At 39.9% G+C, this 18,415-nt stretch overlaps 1 protein-coding gene across 5 annotated transcripts in view; it reads left to right on the forward strand.

Moving 5' to 3' along the window:
- The window catches only part of TOX (thymocyte selection associated high mobility group box), a 299,102-nt gene that overhangs the window by 131,697 nt on the left and 148,990 nt on the right, over positions 1 to 18,415 (forward strand). For 3 of the 5 annotated variants that reach the window (XM_072804538.1, XM_072804539.1, XM_072804542.1), the window contains one exon: positions 17,857 to 17,922. The exons of 1 other annotated variant lie outside the window; for it this stretch is intronic. In XM_072804538.1, coding sequence (XP_072660639.1) covers positions 17,857 to 17,922 — 66 coding nt within the window. Of the gene's footprint in view, positions 1 to 16,379; positions 16,464 to 17,856; positions 17,923 to 18,415 lie in introns of those variants that run through there. One more of the 5 variants, XM_072804541.1, reaches the window with a different exon arrangement.

The raw sequence follows: 18,415 nt of genomic DNA on the forward strand, positions 1-18,415 counted from the left end.
TAAGACAGAAAAATATGGGATGAGCAGCCAATGTGGACTCCAGAAGAGAAGTTGCCAAAGACAGTGGAGGGATGACCTAGAAGGAACCATCTCTAAGCTCTACCTCTTGACCTGTGAGATGAGAGAGTAGGAAGCCCATTGGAAAGGGGGAAGGAGCTTCAAAAGAATTTTTTTTTTTTTAGATTTTATTTATGTATTCATGAGAGGCACAGAGATAAAGGCAGAGAAATAAGCAGAGGGAAAAGCCAGCTCCCTGTCTGATGCGGAGCTTGATCCCAGGACCCCGGGATCACAACCTCAGCCAAAGGCAGACACACAACCACTGAGCCACCCTGGTGCCCCCCTTTTTAATTAAGGAACAGTCAGTAGACTTAAAAAGGGACTTATTCAGACAGGCAGAGCTACATTAGGAGCTACGAAATGCTTGAGGGCAGGGAACATATTATCTTGGCCTTCCCTCCCCACCTCTACTTTCTGGAAATGTGCCTGGAGCATAGGGGCAGTAGTATAATAAATGTTGAATTAATGAGTGAATCAATAAAAAAAATGCAAATCATCAATGAGGTAAGAGAAAGTCATACCTAGAGTATTGTTAAAGTGTACTCAATTTTAAGACACAGAGTTGCAGGAAACAGAAGGTTTAAGTGTAAGCTCGAGACACACTACAAATAGAAAAGTAATTTTTAGGTTTTTTCAAAATTCCCCTCCCATTGCTGGGCAGATGATTAATAGTGACTTGTGGGTGCTCAGAGGACAGGAGAAAAAACAGCTCAAAGGAGACAGCAAATGAGATGCTCTCCTCCTGTACTGAGAAGCCATTCATCCAATAGGATAGAAGAGAGGGGACAGGCTCTAGGACCATCGAGCCTTCTCCTTCCTTCCCTCATGCTTCTCAGGTCTTACTCTCAGACTTTACAGTCAGGAGCCCAATGCTTAATAAGGCTATATACACTTCTTTAAAAAAAAAAAAAAAAAAAAAAAAAGGCTTTATTGCAGTATCATTACTTACCATGAAATTTCCCTGTGCTAAATGGACAATTAAACGATTTTTATTAAATTTCCAGACTTGTGCAAAATCCTGTTTTAGGACATTGTTATCCTCTCTAAAAGATCCTTCATGGGTTTGACCAATCTTAGTGATGAATTCAGTAAAAAGGATAATAGTTCTATTATTTAGTGCTTACTATGATCTGAGCTCTGTTTTAAGCAGTTTATAGGTACCAGCTCACTTAATCTTCACAGCGACCCAAGAGTTAGGCACTACTGTTTCCCCATTTTATAGATAGAAAAACTGAGGCAGTGGCTTATATATACTAAGAGGCAGAGCCAGCATTGAACTCAAGCATGTTAGCTTCAAAGCTGTTGATCTTAGCCACCATGTCATATTGCTTTTTAATGTATACTGGCCATTTGAGAAGCCAGACAAAAATAGCAATAACTATCTATGTTCTTTCTTTGTTTCATTTTACATCATCAGTATGGAGTGAGAAATAGAGCCTTAATGCAAAAATATCCATACATTTACATACATTTCCCTTAAGTAGCTGATACTGGAACTATGAAAAATTATGAATAATTTTATATGGAACAGAATGATGTTGGAGTCTTGGCAGTTATCTGGTTAACAAATTAGATCATTGAGACAAAAAAAATTCTGTTTGGTGGTTTAAAATATCTGGTGTAGCTGTCCACATTCATCAAATTAATAGGATAATTGCCAATTCTCTACTCTATTTTGTTCTGTATCAACATAGCCTGAAACACAAAGGGAAGTTTTTGCCCAAATGATATAAATTTAGTCACTTGCAAACATTCCTGGTCACTAACCTAGAAAGGCTGTTGGGGATACTTGGAAATGTTCCCAGAAATTCAGTTTGAGGATGGAACAGCACAAGAAATATAATTGTGGTATTGCCTCTTTATGAAATCAACTACTGACATTTTAATCCATGTAAAAGCCTGTATCTACTTACAGATATTTCTGGAAAGATATCATGTCAAATGAGCAGAGCATTAAATAGGCATGTCATTTTCCATTAACCCTTCCCAAATGTTAATTTAAGAAAAATCCAATTAATACTCAGTGTGGTAAGGACTGCAAGTAGGAGCTTAGACTAGAGGCTTTATTTTTAGCAACAGCACTTTTTTGGAAGTAGAGGCAGTCCTGGCTGAAAAAGAATCCTCTTAACTGTGTGTAGACCAAAAAAAAAAAAAAAAAAAATTAAACGCCCCCAATATAGTTCTTTTCCTATGATACTGTAATGGTGGTTACCTGGCACTAGGCATTTGCCAAAACCCGTGGAATGTACACTACCAGGAGTGAGCCCTAATGTAAACTCTGGACTTTGGGCAGTAGCCTTGGTCAATGTAGGTTCATCGATTATAATAAATGTAACCCTGTGGTGTGGGATGTCAATTGCCGGGGGAGATCCTGTACTCCTGGGGATGGGGAGTATATGAGGACTCTGTGGTTTGCACTCAATTTTTCCATGAACTTAAAACTAATTTAAAAAATAAAGTTTATAAACTTAAAAAATATGCTATTAAAAAAACACAAGTCTATTAATACATACTTTTCTAATTAGGAACGAGTAGTGTTTAAATGCTTAAAAACATTAGGTAGTTTATTTCCTTTAAGATTATTAGAGGATTTTTGCGACCAGATTTCTTGCCTTATTCATTAAAATTACTTAACCAGTTTGAGAGGTGAGCCCCAGCAGCACAGAGTGTTGTTTACCATTTTCAAGGTGTGGAAGAGAACCCAGGCTAACTTTTCTCAGAGTTCTGCCTTACGTAGATTTTGTTTTCACTGAACACTTCTAATTTTCTGTGTCTTCTGATTTCACTAAAATTGAAGTTCCCCCAGGCTCCACTTGGCCACTTCCAGGTATCCACTGAGAAGGGCATCTATTTTGTGAATTGCCTGAGGTCATATAAAATCCTATAGTCTTCCCTTAGCAAACCCATAGGTTCCTGAGACACTCCCCTTCATGTCCAACTACCACATTCTAAGTGAATGAAAGTCATAATGTTATTAAACCAAGGCACTATTGGGGTGATAAACATGCTGCCTAAAAAATAGGGGATACATTCCAAATTCAGAGGACTTTTATTAATTAATTTCAGATTAGTTGCTCTTGCTATTATAGAAGATAATTTGGTCACAGACTCCCCTTCCTTAGAAAAAATTGAAGACATGACTTTATATTTGTTTTAGATTTAATTTATATTTGTCTTAAAATATAAAAATTTGGTGGGGGAGATAGGGTTTTGTAAGTAGTGCATAGCCCAATATTATATATACATATTACATATTTATCTTTCAGAGAATAATATATATGCCTCCTTGATATCCAGAAAGATATTTCAAAAAAATAGTGGGCACTGTGAATTAGATATATCTACTTTTTGTGTCTATGAAGAATTGTTCTTTTTAGACAGATTGGTATCATGTGGAAATACTCATTGTGTTATGAACTGCACATAAAACAGTGATGAAATTCCAATTTCACTTATAAAATTAATACTGCCATCTACTCAGAATACTAATCGTTTTAATGAAGACACAGCATCTTGCAAACAAATAATTAGTTTTGTGCATGAAAAGATAAATAGAATCCCAATTAACAAATTGCTGATTTTTCGTAGAGCTCTCGGGTTTCAACCATGACAAGTAGCAGTTTTTATGTGTAGTTTGAAGAATTAATTTGGTTTTCTTGTGGTTGCCCAGAGTAATTGTAACTCCAAAGGATGTAAACATACAGTGTGTGTTTATTTCAAATTAATGGAGTTGTAAGTTTGGGATGATGTTCTTTAATTCTTGTTTTGAATACCATACCCAAAGCACCTGGAATAGTGCTTTCAGACCTATAACAGTTTGGTGATTTCATTGCATTGAACAAACTATTTAGGCCGTTTAAAGTATTTGATTTAACTGAGCTACTTTATTACTTGAGGGAGTCATTTCATAGTTGATATCATCTCTCATCTCACAGTTTCTCATGAAGATGACCCAAATTTCAAACTAAGCACATTTCATACACCAGGGTTTCTCTGCAGCAACCCTGTTCACATCAGGGCTGGATAATTCTTTTTAAGGGGGCTCTCCTATGCTATGTAGGGTGTACAGAAGTATCCTGTCTCTACCCACTAGATGCCAGTAGCACCCCTTTAGTCATAACCATCAAAGTGGGGGTGGAATCACCCCCAGCTGAGAACCACTTCCTTTTTTAAAAGATTTTATTTATTTATTTATTTATTCATGAGACACAGGCAGAGGGAGCCTGATTTGGGACTCGATCCCAGGACTCCAGGATCATGCCCTGAGCCGAAGGCAGGCGCCAAACCACTGAGCCACCCAGGCGCCTCTGAGAACCACTTCCATAGAAGACGTGGGTTGCATTGTATATCTATCATGATATCTTTTTTTAAGGATTTTATTTATTTATTTATTCATGAGAGACACAAAGAGAGTCAGAGGCATAGGCAGAGGGCACAGGCTCCTGGGGGGAGCCCGATGTGGGACCCCGGGATCATGCCCTAATGGCAGATGCTCAACCACTGAGCCACCCAGGCGCCCCTATCATGATATTATTAAATAGAATAAGCAAAGCTTAGGGCCAAGCAATTGAAAAACAATAACAAAACAGAACTGGAATCCAAAAAGATCCAAGGAAGTGCTAATGACTGTCTAAATAATGGAATTGCTTCAACTCTATGGTTGATGTGGTTGGCATTACAGAATCCCTTTGTTGAATCAGTTTCACAACTTAACGTTGTACTGAAAATAGTCTTCAGTGACTGCTAATGGATGAAACAGAAAGAAGAGTTACGGGGAAAATAGCAGATATTTGAGCCTCATAAGCTTTCCTAAAAATACGTATCCACAAGCCCTTTCCTTTTCAACAATCAGACAGTGTAAAAATGCACTGTTTTAGAACGTACAGCCTACGGTCTGCATAAAGGTAGGAATGCACATGTGTTGAGAAACTGCATTAGCTTTTGGAACCACTAATACAAATGTGTTATTACAAATGCAGTTTCATTGCTTCAAAGTGGGCTGCAGTGGGGGGTCTGAAACTCTAGGATTTTATATAGCAGATGCAGGATATTTTCCTGTCCTGTGTCCAAAGAGCTTTGTTGCCTGTATTATACGCACTGGGCACATAGGCACGACTATACAACTTGCCAAGGAAGGTCCTGTTAGCTCTGAAGAAAGGGCAACATTGTTCTGCTTTTAAAATAAGAATCCCTCGAGGATAATTTGATCTTGCTCTAATGTTTGGTTTCCATTCTATTCTGACTTCAATACGTGTTTAAATTATTTGTTTCAAGTTGAATATCTTAAGCAACATTGAAGGATTTCTTAGTGACAAGACTCATTAGATATATTTAAAATATGTACATTTTGCTCAGAACTATTCAGAAGGCGTTTCAAACAGAAAAATCCTGAAACCATTTAATCTAACATTAATATTAATTTACTTAATGGCTATAAAAATGTATTATTCCAGAATTTTTCATAGCAAATAGGAAGTGTGCGAAAGGTATTTATAATGTAGAGTTTCTTACAGAAAGTGAAATAATAGGTTACAGAGCAGTAGAGATTACATAATTTCTTTGATGTGAGCATTATACATTGATTTTTGAAACAGCCTAAGTATCTAGCGGAGTTATGCAATTGGTGAACCAGAACAGAAATTGTTATATAGCTCCAGAAAATACAATGAGTGATCATTATCTTATGGATAATTTAATGCTTAGAGCTAATAAGCAATGAAAAATCAAATGATCTAGGAGACCTATATCATTCTGTATCTTACTACTATATCTTTAAGTATAACATTGCATTTTTTTATGCCAAAACTGTCTGAAATCTTCATTGTGTGACAATAAATTCACCTGAAGCAAGCTAAGTGAATGTGATATATTGTAGTTCACTAGGACTGGGTGATAGTTTCTCTGTAAATTAAGGGAAGCATTCAGGTGTGCTTTGCACTTTCAGACAACTTCTCCTGCAATTTTATGTGGCGGTTTTTATTGCTCCTCTATACGATCTCAAATAATGTAAATGAAAGCCAGTTAAAGAACATTTCCGGAGAAAAACATTTTGCACACACACAGTAAATAAATATGCACATATGTAAAGAACATGTGCGTGTACACATGTTTATGTGCACATAGATACACACATGATGCTCTATAAAGTTTTCATTTATTTGGTGCTTACTCTACCATTTTCTTTTGTCCACTCATTGCTTTTCTCTTATCTAATATTTAAGGTAGGACTGTGTACAAGTATAGCGATTAAAAAATCATGTCTACATATCACTTTCTCTATTAGAGACCTCTTCACAGGCGAATTCAGGGCATATTGAGCCTGATTTTGCACTACTTTCTGCCTATCGATCTTTCCAACAAATGACGGAAACGGTCCAATAAACTTACCATAAGGCGGATGTACCATAGTTTCCAGAATGTAGCACAGTGTTTATATGTTTAGTGCTCTTTAACTACAAATGCTTTGGTATATCTTGTTTAAATCTGAAATAATTGCATGAAGAACATATAATTCTTACTCTCATTCCCAAGATCAGTCTGCTAAGAAGTGTCCAAATCGGGACTCCTATCAGGATCTTCTTATTTCCACCCCACTCCATGATGGAATCTCCCCCAAATTCTTTCCTATTCCGCTGTGCCTACCAGGGAAAAAGAGGCCCCGAATTACTCACGAACCACATGGGGAAAGGGAAGAATGACTTGCATTCTGTGTGCCAATCCAGTCGGTTTTTCATTAGCATGCTGGTATAGATTTGGAGATGATTCAGAGAGCAAAATGTTCACCAGCAGCTTGACGTCAGTGTGAAAAAATAAACTAGCTTGATCTGGAGCTGCATGGGCACAATCTGCTTACTGGAACTGGTCTTGCCTACTTGGTACCATGAAGATGTTAGCTATTATCTAAGATCTCATAAAACGAACTTCTTTTCAAATTATTCAAACTCGAGCAAGTGAAGACAATCTGGTCCCTGGAGGACAGGAAGGAAGGGAAAGCTAGAGTGTGATCTGGTTTGCAGAAGATTGCAATGCCTCCGGGGAGCAGTTATTTTCATGGGTAGAAATTGATTTGGAAGTGAAAACACATGGAATAAATACTACTGTGGAATCATAGAATGGCGAACTATCTGGAACGATGTTAGTCCTCGCGATATTGCACTGAATTTATTTGATCGTTCATCAATGTCTTTTTGGAAATACCATGTGCTTGGCATATGCTCAGTGCTGGGGATAGAAAAATAAATAGGAAGGTCCTTGCCCTCAAAGAGCTCATAGTCCAATGTCGGAGAGGAGTCAAGAAACAGTGGCAGTACAATGACATGGAGGCTACAGGAAAGCACCAGATGCCATGGAGAACTAGAACTTAGGCTGGTGCAGAGAAGGGACCCTACATCATCAGCGATTTTAAGGAGGCCTTACCTTCTGCTGGCAAGATACTCCTTGGCTGGGAGAGTCCAAGCTTATGACTTTTGTTCAGTCATAATTGTTCAATCTCTCCTTTCACACCCAGAATTGTTCCAGGTTGGTTGCTCAACTCCCTGATCATTTCACTCCTGCCAGGAAAACAGGGAGTGAAATAACAGGAAGTGGGATGGGGAAAGGTATTCCAAGCAGAGGAGGGGAGGGAAAGAAGTAGCGGCAGGGGTTTCGGGCCATATGTAAATTAGAAGCAGTGATGAACTACAGAAGTCACATAAGATGCAGACAGGAATGAGGTCAACAATATTTGACACTTGGCATGGCACATGCCCTGGCCTTAACGTGGCCATAGTTGGCCCCATCATGCAGGGCCTGGAGTTTGAAACTAAGGAAGCTGAAATTTACCTGAAAGCTTGAGAGAGTAGTGAAGAGTTTTAGGCAATGTTGGAGAAGGAAGACTAGCGTAATGCACTGACCTGGCGGAGGCCAGGCTATCATGCAGTAGAGAGAGAGGTAAGGGACTCACTTTGAGTATCTGTTAGACTTGAGCATTGTGCTGGGCGCTTCCAGATGTGGGTCTGGCCTTCATGACAGTCCCATGACGGGGCCACTGACGCTCATCCCGTGTTCACAGTCACTGAGTGGCAGAGAGGACTCCATCCTGGGTTATTTGACTCTGTGGTTTCTTTTTTCTTTCTTTTTTTTTTTTTTTAAATATATAAAGAACTCTTTTTTTTTTTTAAAGATTTTATTTTTTATTTATTCATGATAGACATAGAGAGAGAGAGAGAGAGAGAGGCAGAGACACAAGCAGAGGGAGAAGCAGGCTCCATGCAGGGAGCCCGACATGGGACTTAATCCCGGGACTCCAGGATCGCGCTCTGGGCCAAAGGCAGGCGCTAAACCGCTGAGCCACCCAGGGATCCCCCTGACTCTGTGGTTTCTTTAACACACATTCTGCCTCTGCTCACTGCTCTAGTTCATGTACTTGTAGGAAATACCCATTGTCAGTCAGTGGGTACTGTCACAAAACAATAAAGTCTGCTGGCCTGATAGTCATTGAGCTGGTTATGGTATTCATTAATCCTACATGTCTGTTGGGATACCTAAAACTTGCATGTTCATTAAGCCTTTTCTTTTGCAAGGGGTTTATTTCCCTTGAGCTGACTTCTCCTGTTAGGTACTTTTCTGCCATCAGACAGACTAGAATTGAGGCTCTGCTCTATGTCCTCCAACTTACTCAATTCCTGAAGGCTCATTGTCTTTATTGATAAGGGACATGAATACTGCCTGCATCACGGGGTTATTGTAAGGATTAAATGAGTAAATACACGTGTGCACCTGACACACAAGAAGCAGAAAATTATTGTCAGCAGCTATCTCCAAGACAGGGGCCTGGCACCTAGTAGATGCAACATGACCATTTGTTGAATTAATGAATGAAAAACTATCACATTTTTTTCTGGGAGCATGTCAATACCATGGAATTTTAATGGACCAGTGAGATCAGGCTGGATGGTTTACCCCTGATAGTCCCATGTGGTGATAGTTTCTTCTCTCAATTTTTCAACAAAAGAGCATCATATGGTGCCATTCCAGAGAATAAAACAAAGGAGACCAATCACTTCTCACTGTGCAGTATAAATAAGGCTTTGAGTAGAGGTCCACATGCTGTTTCCAGCAACAAGACTTCTAGTTTCAGCTCTGACATGTTTCTGGCAACATATAATGTTATAAAAAAAAAAAAAAGACATGGTTTAAAGGGGAGATAAAGTACTGGGGAGAATGCTACCAAAAAAAAAAAAAAAAAAAAGTCAAATGAGAGTGCAGGGCGATCTAAGGGGAGTAGTTTGAACTACTATAAACATGAAGACAATAAGAGAAACTTTGGAACTGAAACTCTGTAAACACGTATAATGCATATGCCCTGTGAGGGGGACATCTGCATGAAGCCTTAAGCTAACGCAGGGGAAATTATGCCATAAGCTTCAGAAAAATGTGGATAAGTCAGTAGGGAAAGTCACATGAGATCACGGATTAAATATCAAAGGAGGTTATGCAAAAATAGCTATAACTAAATAGTATTTGAAGATGTTAAGGAAAATTTAAAAATTACACTCCTTTTGATATAACGAATGGATTGAGTGACTTCCCAATTTCCTTAAAATGGCAGATATACGCCACATTAGAGCTTTGCTTCCCTTCACAGTGGACAGATTCATACTCAATAACCTGAAGGATTTAATCCCGTTTTTAAAAATGTCATTATGTATCTATTTGGAAAACAGAAACTCTCAGGAACTTGAAGAAAATAAATGCCAAATACGATCTCAAAAAAGACAAGTGGAGTGGATATGAACTGAACTTCTTGTATTCCTAATTGGTCAAGTCTGCCCTGAACCTACCAAACTATATTTCAACACCTGTCCTACCATTAGGAGATTTTAATTACCATAAATCTATTCCTGTAACATCATAGTTATATTTAGCCACAATGTTATTTTCTGAGTAATAATAATAGGGAAGTGAGAATCTCCATCTTAATAACTCTGTACCTTCCTATTTATATTTTTATTTGGTACTACCACTTTTAATTTCAAAATTATTCAATAATTGTTTGTCCTTGCATCTTTTTAAAAAGTTTACAGCCTATTCAGTTGTCCCCAAACCAGCCTATAAGTTCTCCGCTAATCTGTTTTATAAATCTGTCATACAAGTCTCATAACATTATCAATGCTCTGAACTTCCCTTAGTCTCTTACCTTCTTCTTGTTTTGAGGTTCCCCGAACAAAGTGTGCTCTTCCAGACCAGACAGGTGTAGAAAAATACTCTCACTTTTTTTCTGTGCCTGTCAGGTTGTGAAAAATGCTCACCGTGCTTGAGAAGGAATACCAGCAATAAAAGAGCCAGCCCCCCAAAAGTCATGACTTTCATACTTTTCATTCCACATCTATGCAGGATTAGGGATTGTGGTAAATGAGGTGAGAGCTGAGATCATGTGGAAATAGTGAGCTTAGGTGAGGATGGCCAGCAAGTTTGAATGTACTTCTCAAATTGTTCCCTTACTGCATGGAATCAGAGAAATTTGTCTAAAACATGACAAGTTAAAAGGAATGTTCTGAACCAATCACTTGAAACTACCCTCGTTTCAAGTATACGGTATAGTTTTACAGCTTTATGCTTTAGAGACTCAGAAATTACTTGGGAATTTATTTCAAAAACAATATTCCTACCTGGAATCAGAAATCATTGCTCCTGATTTTCTAATATCACTACGCCTTCTGGAGGGAAGCCTTTTGGCAAAAACCATGCATGTTTTCAATTGGTTAAACTGATTGCCATTAGACTCACCAGAATGGAGTTGGATTGATAGTTAAGCTTTTATCCCACACATTCTTTGCTGTCTTAAATAATGCATAATGGAAATGTATTGCCTGTGTTGGAAGTTTGGGGTTAATGAACGTTTCTAGAAACCTGCATTTTTTTTTCCTTTCAAATGGAGCAATGTTTTTGTGATACAGGAAAATCTTTGTTCTTCTATTTATTACTATTTCATAAGTTTGTTTCTGTCTTGGCACAGGAATTGAAAATAGAATTAATGACTCTTAAATAAAATATAATGGAAGTGGAACAAAGATGGGATCAGATTAGAGCAGCATGGCCCCTACAAGCACGGTCACTGAGCAGTGTACTACTGGGCCCTGTCCTAGTGTCCAGAAAGCTCATGCGTTAGTGCTGGGAGGGAATATGCAGGGAAACTAGAGAGAGAGAGGAAGCAAGACAGGGAGGCAAGGAGACAGGGAGAGCACATATTTCCAAGTGTCATAGCTTTGCAACAAATCACTGCTGGTTGCCGGGCTTGAGAGGCTTCTCTAAAGGGGCCACAGGGGATGCTGTGGGTCAGTCCTTTCCACTGGATCCCATCTCTGCCACACTCTCAGGACGTGTTACTTGGCCCTTTTGCACAGACTTGGGGGAAAAGCAGAACTTACCGGGCTCCAGTGCAAGTGCAGAGCCTCTTGATGTAAGTTAGTGCCAGGCTTGGGGCACCTTCGTCTGTAGCTGTAGTGGCAGCAGAAGTGGTATGTTGGGGGGCTTTGTGACTATGGGTACAGTGTCAGCCAGTCCCGGAAGCAAAGTCCAGTGGCCAAGGCCTAAGGTCAGACAGGCTGAGAAGACCTGGGCTGGGGCCCATGTGATGGAATCCATCACAGCCAAGTGGCTTAACTTGTTTGTGCCTCAGTTTTGTCATCTGTAAAATGGGAGTGATAATAGTCACCATATTGCAAGGTAATCAGAACAATTAAAGGACTCAATACACCTAATGTGATTGGAAAGTGCCTGCAAAGGTCAAAAAATTGGCTTGAGCCGTGATGACATCATACGGAGCCTATACCTAACAGAAGATACAGGTGTTCGTTTGAGTTGTAAGTTTATGCGGAGCATCGTCATTATTGAAAATTTCAGTTGTTGAAACTAACAAAGGCATCGCAATATTACAAGTCTCCCCACCAACCCCTGTCCCATCAAATCTATCTCTAGGACAAAAACGAGTTATAAAATCAGTTCCCCCAAAAAAAGAAAAAAAAAAAAAAACAAGGCCAGATTCTAAGTTCCGGGCACGGTATTTTAGTTGTGGGTCTGGGCTTCTCTCTCCCCTCCAGGGCCCAGCCTGCTGCCCGGATCCCATTTCCAGCCCGCAGAGTGTTGACCGCTCAGGTTCAAGGGGCCACGTGCCGGCCCGGTCCCGTCCCAGCTCGGAGGGTGCCGGGCTGTGAGGCGCTTCCATTCAAAGCACCGGCCCAGTGACTGTTTCTTTCCACGGGGCGTTGATAGGCTGTGCTCTGCTCCCCTTTCCTTGCAGTGGGAGCCGCTGTCCGGGCCCTCGTGTCTAGTACCGGTCGCCTTCAGCCTGGCCCCTCGCGAGGCCTGTTACTTTAGACTACCTCGCATCAACCCAGTGGGCCTTGAAGCTGGAAGATCAACACAGGTTCCCTCTCCTGAGTCTCCTGAACTTAACCCTTGAGAGTGGGAGGATAGGGAGCACGTGTCGGAGTTTGCCTGGCTCTATTTTTGTTGGCTACGTGGTTCCCATGCTTGGGAGCAGCAGAGAGCTGGGTGCTCCCGGACTCATGATCCCCCTTTGCATTGGCTTTCAAAATGCTTTGCTTCATTCAGTGAAACAACAAAAGGCTTTGGCTTCACTGCCCCAAACTTAGGTTATTTCTTCCATTATTAAAAAAAAAAAAAAAAAAAGGAGGGGGTGGGGAGGGATGACTTATAATCTTGTATTGAGCCAAGCAACACAAAAATAGATATTTTATTTTGAGGCTATTACCCTCTCTTCTGATTTATTATAATGCATCTTCTCAGTAATGTCAAATTAACTCTCTGCCATAAACATTTCTACTTTTAGCTCTTTAAAAAAATTTCAAAGTATCAACTATTCCTTCAGAAAACACCCAGAAATGTAAGATTTTCCCTTTTCTAGGCCATACAATGTGGCACTGTTTCATGGATTCCATGAGGTTCTCCGCCACCCCTACCCAAGAGCAGTTTTCTCGGTTTCCTCTAATGGTTTCCCTAAAAAGATTCCATTTCCTGTACCAATGCCAGTGATTGATTTATAGTTCACATTCTACCTTTGATTTTTCTGGTTTTGGTGGTTTGGGTTGCCTAATATTGCCCATTTTTGCTCATCATTCACTGTGTTCAGACAGTGTTGGATGTCTGCTTTCAGTTTTTAAATAGAAGATATAATAACTACCTAGTTTGAAAAGCTCTTTGGGATTATGGGTTTGGTTAATATCCTCTAAAAACAATTTCAAAAAACTGTAGTAGAAGATTATAAATGACTTTTTATGTGATTGCATCCCCTGGTGCTTTGAAATAAAAACACAATAAAGAATATAAAAGCACTTGGTCAGAAAGGCTAATCCTGAGTTGATGCCATTTACATTTAGATTTAAATAAGCCAGCCTATTTATTCTTTCAAACTTTGCTTCAGGTTTTAAATTGAGAGTACATGGAAATTAAAAGTCCTAGTATGTTTGGATATGTTTTAAAAAGTTATAATGCCTGAATTCAGTTGACTTCTAAGAATAATAACTATGATAAACATAAGGGGTAGGGAAATGTAATTAGTTATTTTTAATAAAACAATTTTATTGCAACAGTTATTAATAATGCTCCTCTAATATGTGGTCCAGATAAAGCAGAGCAGGATCATTAATGTAATACTGCAAATACTGTGCCTTCAAGACTGTGGGGTATGCACATAAGCCATATACAAATACAAGTAGTCATAGAGGCTGTTCCCCCATTTTTGTGAGTGATGGAGTAGAAAGCAGAGGCATGTTCTAGTGGCCAAGTCTTCCGCTAAGAATTCAGACCTTGATTTTAGTCCCAGATGGACCATGTGACCAATAAAAAAAGTCTGTTTCTCCAATCGTAGCATGAGAAGTTCAGATATGAAGCCTTTGGGGATCTTTCTAAGACCAGAGTTCTAGAGCTCTATGCACTATAATTCCAGTATAATTTCACATGTCCAAGTGGACATGTGCCCACTACACGTGGTGCACTCTAAGAACGGTGCATCTGCACAAAGCCTGCTGGGAGATCCCTGGAACCAGCTCCTGGAAAGGGTATGGTTGAGTGGAGCTGTGAACAGTATACCGATGGCTTTCACCTGATGGGGTATGTGTGGAGAGGGGAGAGGGTCAGGGGTCTGGGATCCTGGGCTCATGTGTTGATCAAGCCACAAGGACTGACTACGCCTGTTGTGACATACAGCTGTATTTTTGTTTGGCATCTCAAAATTCTTCTGAAAGAGGCCTACATTCATTTATAGGCAGGTCTCTTGAATCTGGGCCCATCTCTCTGTTTTTTAATTATATAAAAATCTTAGGAAGAACTACATCTAGCATTTGAGTAATGGCGTTAGCTCTTTCTGTACATTTTTCAAAGGGCTTCTGCTCCAATTTTACTCCACCGTAAAACATTAAGCTGACCCCTTTCCAAAGCCTTCAAACCATTCTCTAAAAATTGAATCTTATTTATCTTCTCAAGTGATCACCTTCTCTAGGAAAATAATCTATTTAGTCAATAATGTATTATAGACATTTCCTGAGGACCAACCATGTGCTGGTCCTAAGCTATTGAGGTGCTAGAGATAACTAAGATGCACAGTGTATCCTCAGTAGCTCCCTCAGTGAAGATAGGTCCCGAATAAAAAAAAAACCCACTGGAACCAGGGGGCTCCTTGAGGGAGCCCAGAACTGGAGAGAGCCCTAAGAAAAGGGTGTAAGCCCTAAGGGTGTAAGAAAATACCAAGGGGCACGAGAAACATTTCAGCAAATAGAAGGGAAGAAAGGCATTCTGGACAAAGAGGTGTGAAGGTGTGTGGGAGGTACTGGGACTGAGTGAGTCCAGAGACTATCCTAGCAATATCAACATGGCTTCCATTCCCCTAGGAAGCAAGCATAGCATGGAACAGTTGTCATCCCCTCCTGAGTTTCTACATAGAAGGTCCTCCAGAAATAAGTTTCCAGAGCATTTTAGTTAGGGTTCACCACAGAAAAAGATCCATCAGGGTGTGTGATGAATTGTACAAAATTGTCTCATTTGATTGTGGGGGCTGAGAAATCCAAAACTATAGTTGAGAAGCTGGAAAGGAGAGCCAGTAGTATAGTTTCAGTCCAAAAGCTGGCCGGCTTAAGACCCAAGAAGAGCTGATGTTTCAAGTCTGGTGGCAGGAAAAGACTGTTGTTCCAATTCACTGGGTCAGGTAGGGGGAGTTCCCTCTTACTCTCAGGGGGAGTCAGCCTTTTTGTGCCATGTACACATGCACACAGTAGGCAGGGTGATCTTCTTTACTTATTTTACCAATTCTTACATTAATTTCATCCAAAAATAACCTCACAGACATACACAGAATAGAATTTGGCCAAATATCTTGGCACCCTGGGGCCCAGTCAGGTTGACATAAAACAAATCATCATCCTACCTCCTCTCAAAACTTTAAGGCTTAATTATAAATATATGGAGACATTCTGCCCACCTGATTACTAAATTGGCAGCTCACTATGAATCTTAGTCTTTTGAAAGTCTCACAATGCCACAGAGGTTCGGGACAGTATCTCAGGGTTGAGGTAGTGCCACCACTCTGCCTTGATCATTTATTGACACTGTTTTCAGAATTGATAGCCAACTCACCATTATCATTCAGAATCTATTTATATGTTCTGGTGGGTGAGTGCACGTGCTGGCAAGTCAGGCTGCCTGTCTTAAGAGCTCTGTGACCTTGAGCATCTAACTTCTCTGTGCCTTTGCATCTTCCTTTATAAAATGTATGTGATAATAGTACCTAACTCGTGGTTGTTGTGAAGATTGAATCAGTTAATACATGCCAGTTAGTACATGTAAAGCTACAGGCAGGTGATGGGGACATGGAATGTACTCCAAAAAACAAGTTATTCCCATAGTCACATACCTTTTATTGTAAAATGCTGTTTCAGCCTTGGCTCTCTGGTAGTTAAGCATTGGTTCTTTTTGAGCAGAGTCCTTATCAAGAGCAGTAACATTGAATATACTCAATTAGCATACACTTTGGATAGACTAAAACCAAAACTTCAAAGCCTTAGTTGGCTTGAGAACGACACCAGATTTAGAAAACGAGTTAGAGAAGATGAAATAGAAAGTAACACATTTATAGAATATGCATAGGCCGTGGAGTATTTGATCCACTTCACTACTTCTGTTCAGTTTAGTTTGCTATAGTCAGAGAAACTGTCCATATTTTAAATGATTCTTTGGCATCTTAACATTAGAAACATTTGCAAACAAACCAACAGGGGGTGGGGGTGGAGAAATGCTGAATGATGCTTTTTGTCAGGTTTTGAGCTGTTAGCAGTAGCAGGTGGATTGACTGGGGCTAGCCTATCTTTGGGTGGAAGGCGTTCACCTGACTGATGGAAAAGCAACTTTGGGTAAGTCACTTGGACTCAGGGCTCCTGAGCCAGATGACAAAGCAACCAAATGTCTAGCTAGTCTTTTCTAAGTGTGCTATTTATGACTTGTCCTAACAACCACATCATTCAATAAGTGATTTCATATCTGTTTAGATAAGTAAGTTTGTTCATATCAAGTGAAATACATTTGCAGGGTGATGTGTGTGGAAACCCTTTGGATCCTTGAACTTAACCTCGTGAGTGCTTCAGTGTCCTTAAGAGGGTCTTCCCGCGTCTGTGTGAATCTTCAGGGCACGCACCCGCTGTACGTTCCAGTTCAGAGACCTTGGGGGTATCCCAGGGTTTGTACAACCCTCTCATGTGAGCAGCCCATAGTTGGTGGAATGTGATGTCTGTAACACGGTTTTCTCTTTTTTGATGGTATATAGAATACATCCGTATTGTTGTGTACTTGCACCTCCATCAATAACACTGTTCTGTCTTGAAAAGCAATTTTTCAGATTTTCGAATTCCCACATCTGAAATTAGTCTGGCAATGAAAGTATAGGGATGCTTTGCCCATTGATCAAATGACTAAAGATAGCCGGGGATTAAGTCTGAATGGAGTGATTACTGCTTTGAAACCCCAAATAATGAAAAGTATGTTGTTGTTATGTCCCTGTTGCTTGGACTGTCCGACGGTTCTGCACTTGTACCACCCCACGAATCTCCTCCTCCCTTCTTGTCCCTACCTTGTACATTTGTGTATGAATTTCTGTGCATCTGTAATACCAACATTCATTCTAGATCTTTGAGAAACTTTGGACAGGAGTGTTTAATCGTGGAGCTTGTAGATTCTTCCCGGTATTCATTGGCATTATCGTTCTTAGCCACAGTTGTAATGCCACATGCTCTTTTCAAGGATTATTATAAAGTTAAAACTGTTCATCATAAGGCTATTGCAATGAAGCCAGTTTTAGTCTCTTATAACAACTCTGCACTTCTTCACCTTTGAGAGCTAAACTCAGAATGCACTGAGCTGTGCCTTAGTGTATTTGTATAGCATACAGTGCCATTCATTTAATACTTCATTACAACTGAACTGCAGTATGTATACATGGTATGCAAAATGAGCCATTTTTGTTTTAAAACAGATTGCAGATGAAAGGAAACCATTCATTTCTTGCTTGCTTGCTGTAATTACTAGAGCACTAATTACTCCAAATCACTGACATCCAGGGTCAGGAAAGATGACAACAGAAACATCAGAGAAAAGATGTGGCTCACTTGCTATGACAGATTTTCTGTACTCCCAACCACAGTATTTTTTTTTTTTTTATGGCTACTGTTTTCCAGTTTGATGGTGAAAACAGCAACAACAAACATGCACACAGTCAAGATTGCTGAATGTTTACTATTATTTCATTCGCAGTTTGACGGTGAGAACATGTATATGAGCATGACAGAGCCGAGCCAGGACTATGTGCCAGCCAGCCAGGTGGGTTAATTAATCTTCTCTGCCTTGTTTCAAATTGTAATTAAACAAATTCAAAGAGTTGCATTGCAAATGAGTAGCACTATCAGTAACTGCCGCAATCAGGAATAATCATAATTTATAAACAAAGCATTTAAGCCTTGTTTCCAGTTAATGAGATAGAGCTGATAAAACACCGGAGTTGGCATTTGTTGAAAGATACTACCTTGTTTCCTCTCCAGAATGGCAAGCAGCTGTTTTGCCAGCATGATCTTTCCTAAACAGTTGTTTTACCTTTAGGAAATAAAGTCTTTACAGGTGCAGGTTATTTGTGCTTCTGACGATAGACGAGTTAATCATTATAAGCTACACATGTCACAAGTAGCTTTAATTATCGACTATTGGGGCAGTTTTCAATACAACGTTGCATTTATAACCGAAAGCACGTGGCCGGTGGGCGCTGTATGGCTGCTTGCAGGGTCTGCCGGGTGGGTAGCTTTGGAGCCCAAGTGCATGC

Source organism: Canis lupus, chromosome 28 (genome assembly GCF_048164855.1).
Source record: "Canis lupus baileyi chromosome 28, mCanLup2.hap1, whole genome shotgun sequence".
Classification (NCBI taxonomy): Eukaryota; Metazoa; Chordata; class Mammalia; order Carnivora; family Canidae; genus Canis; species Canis lupus.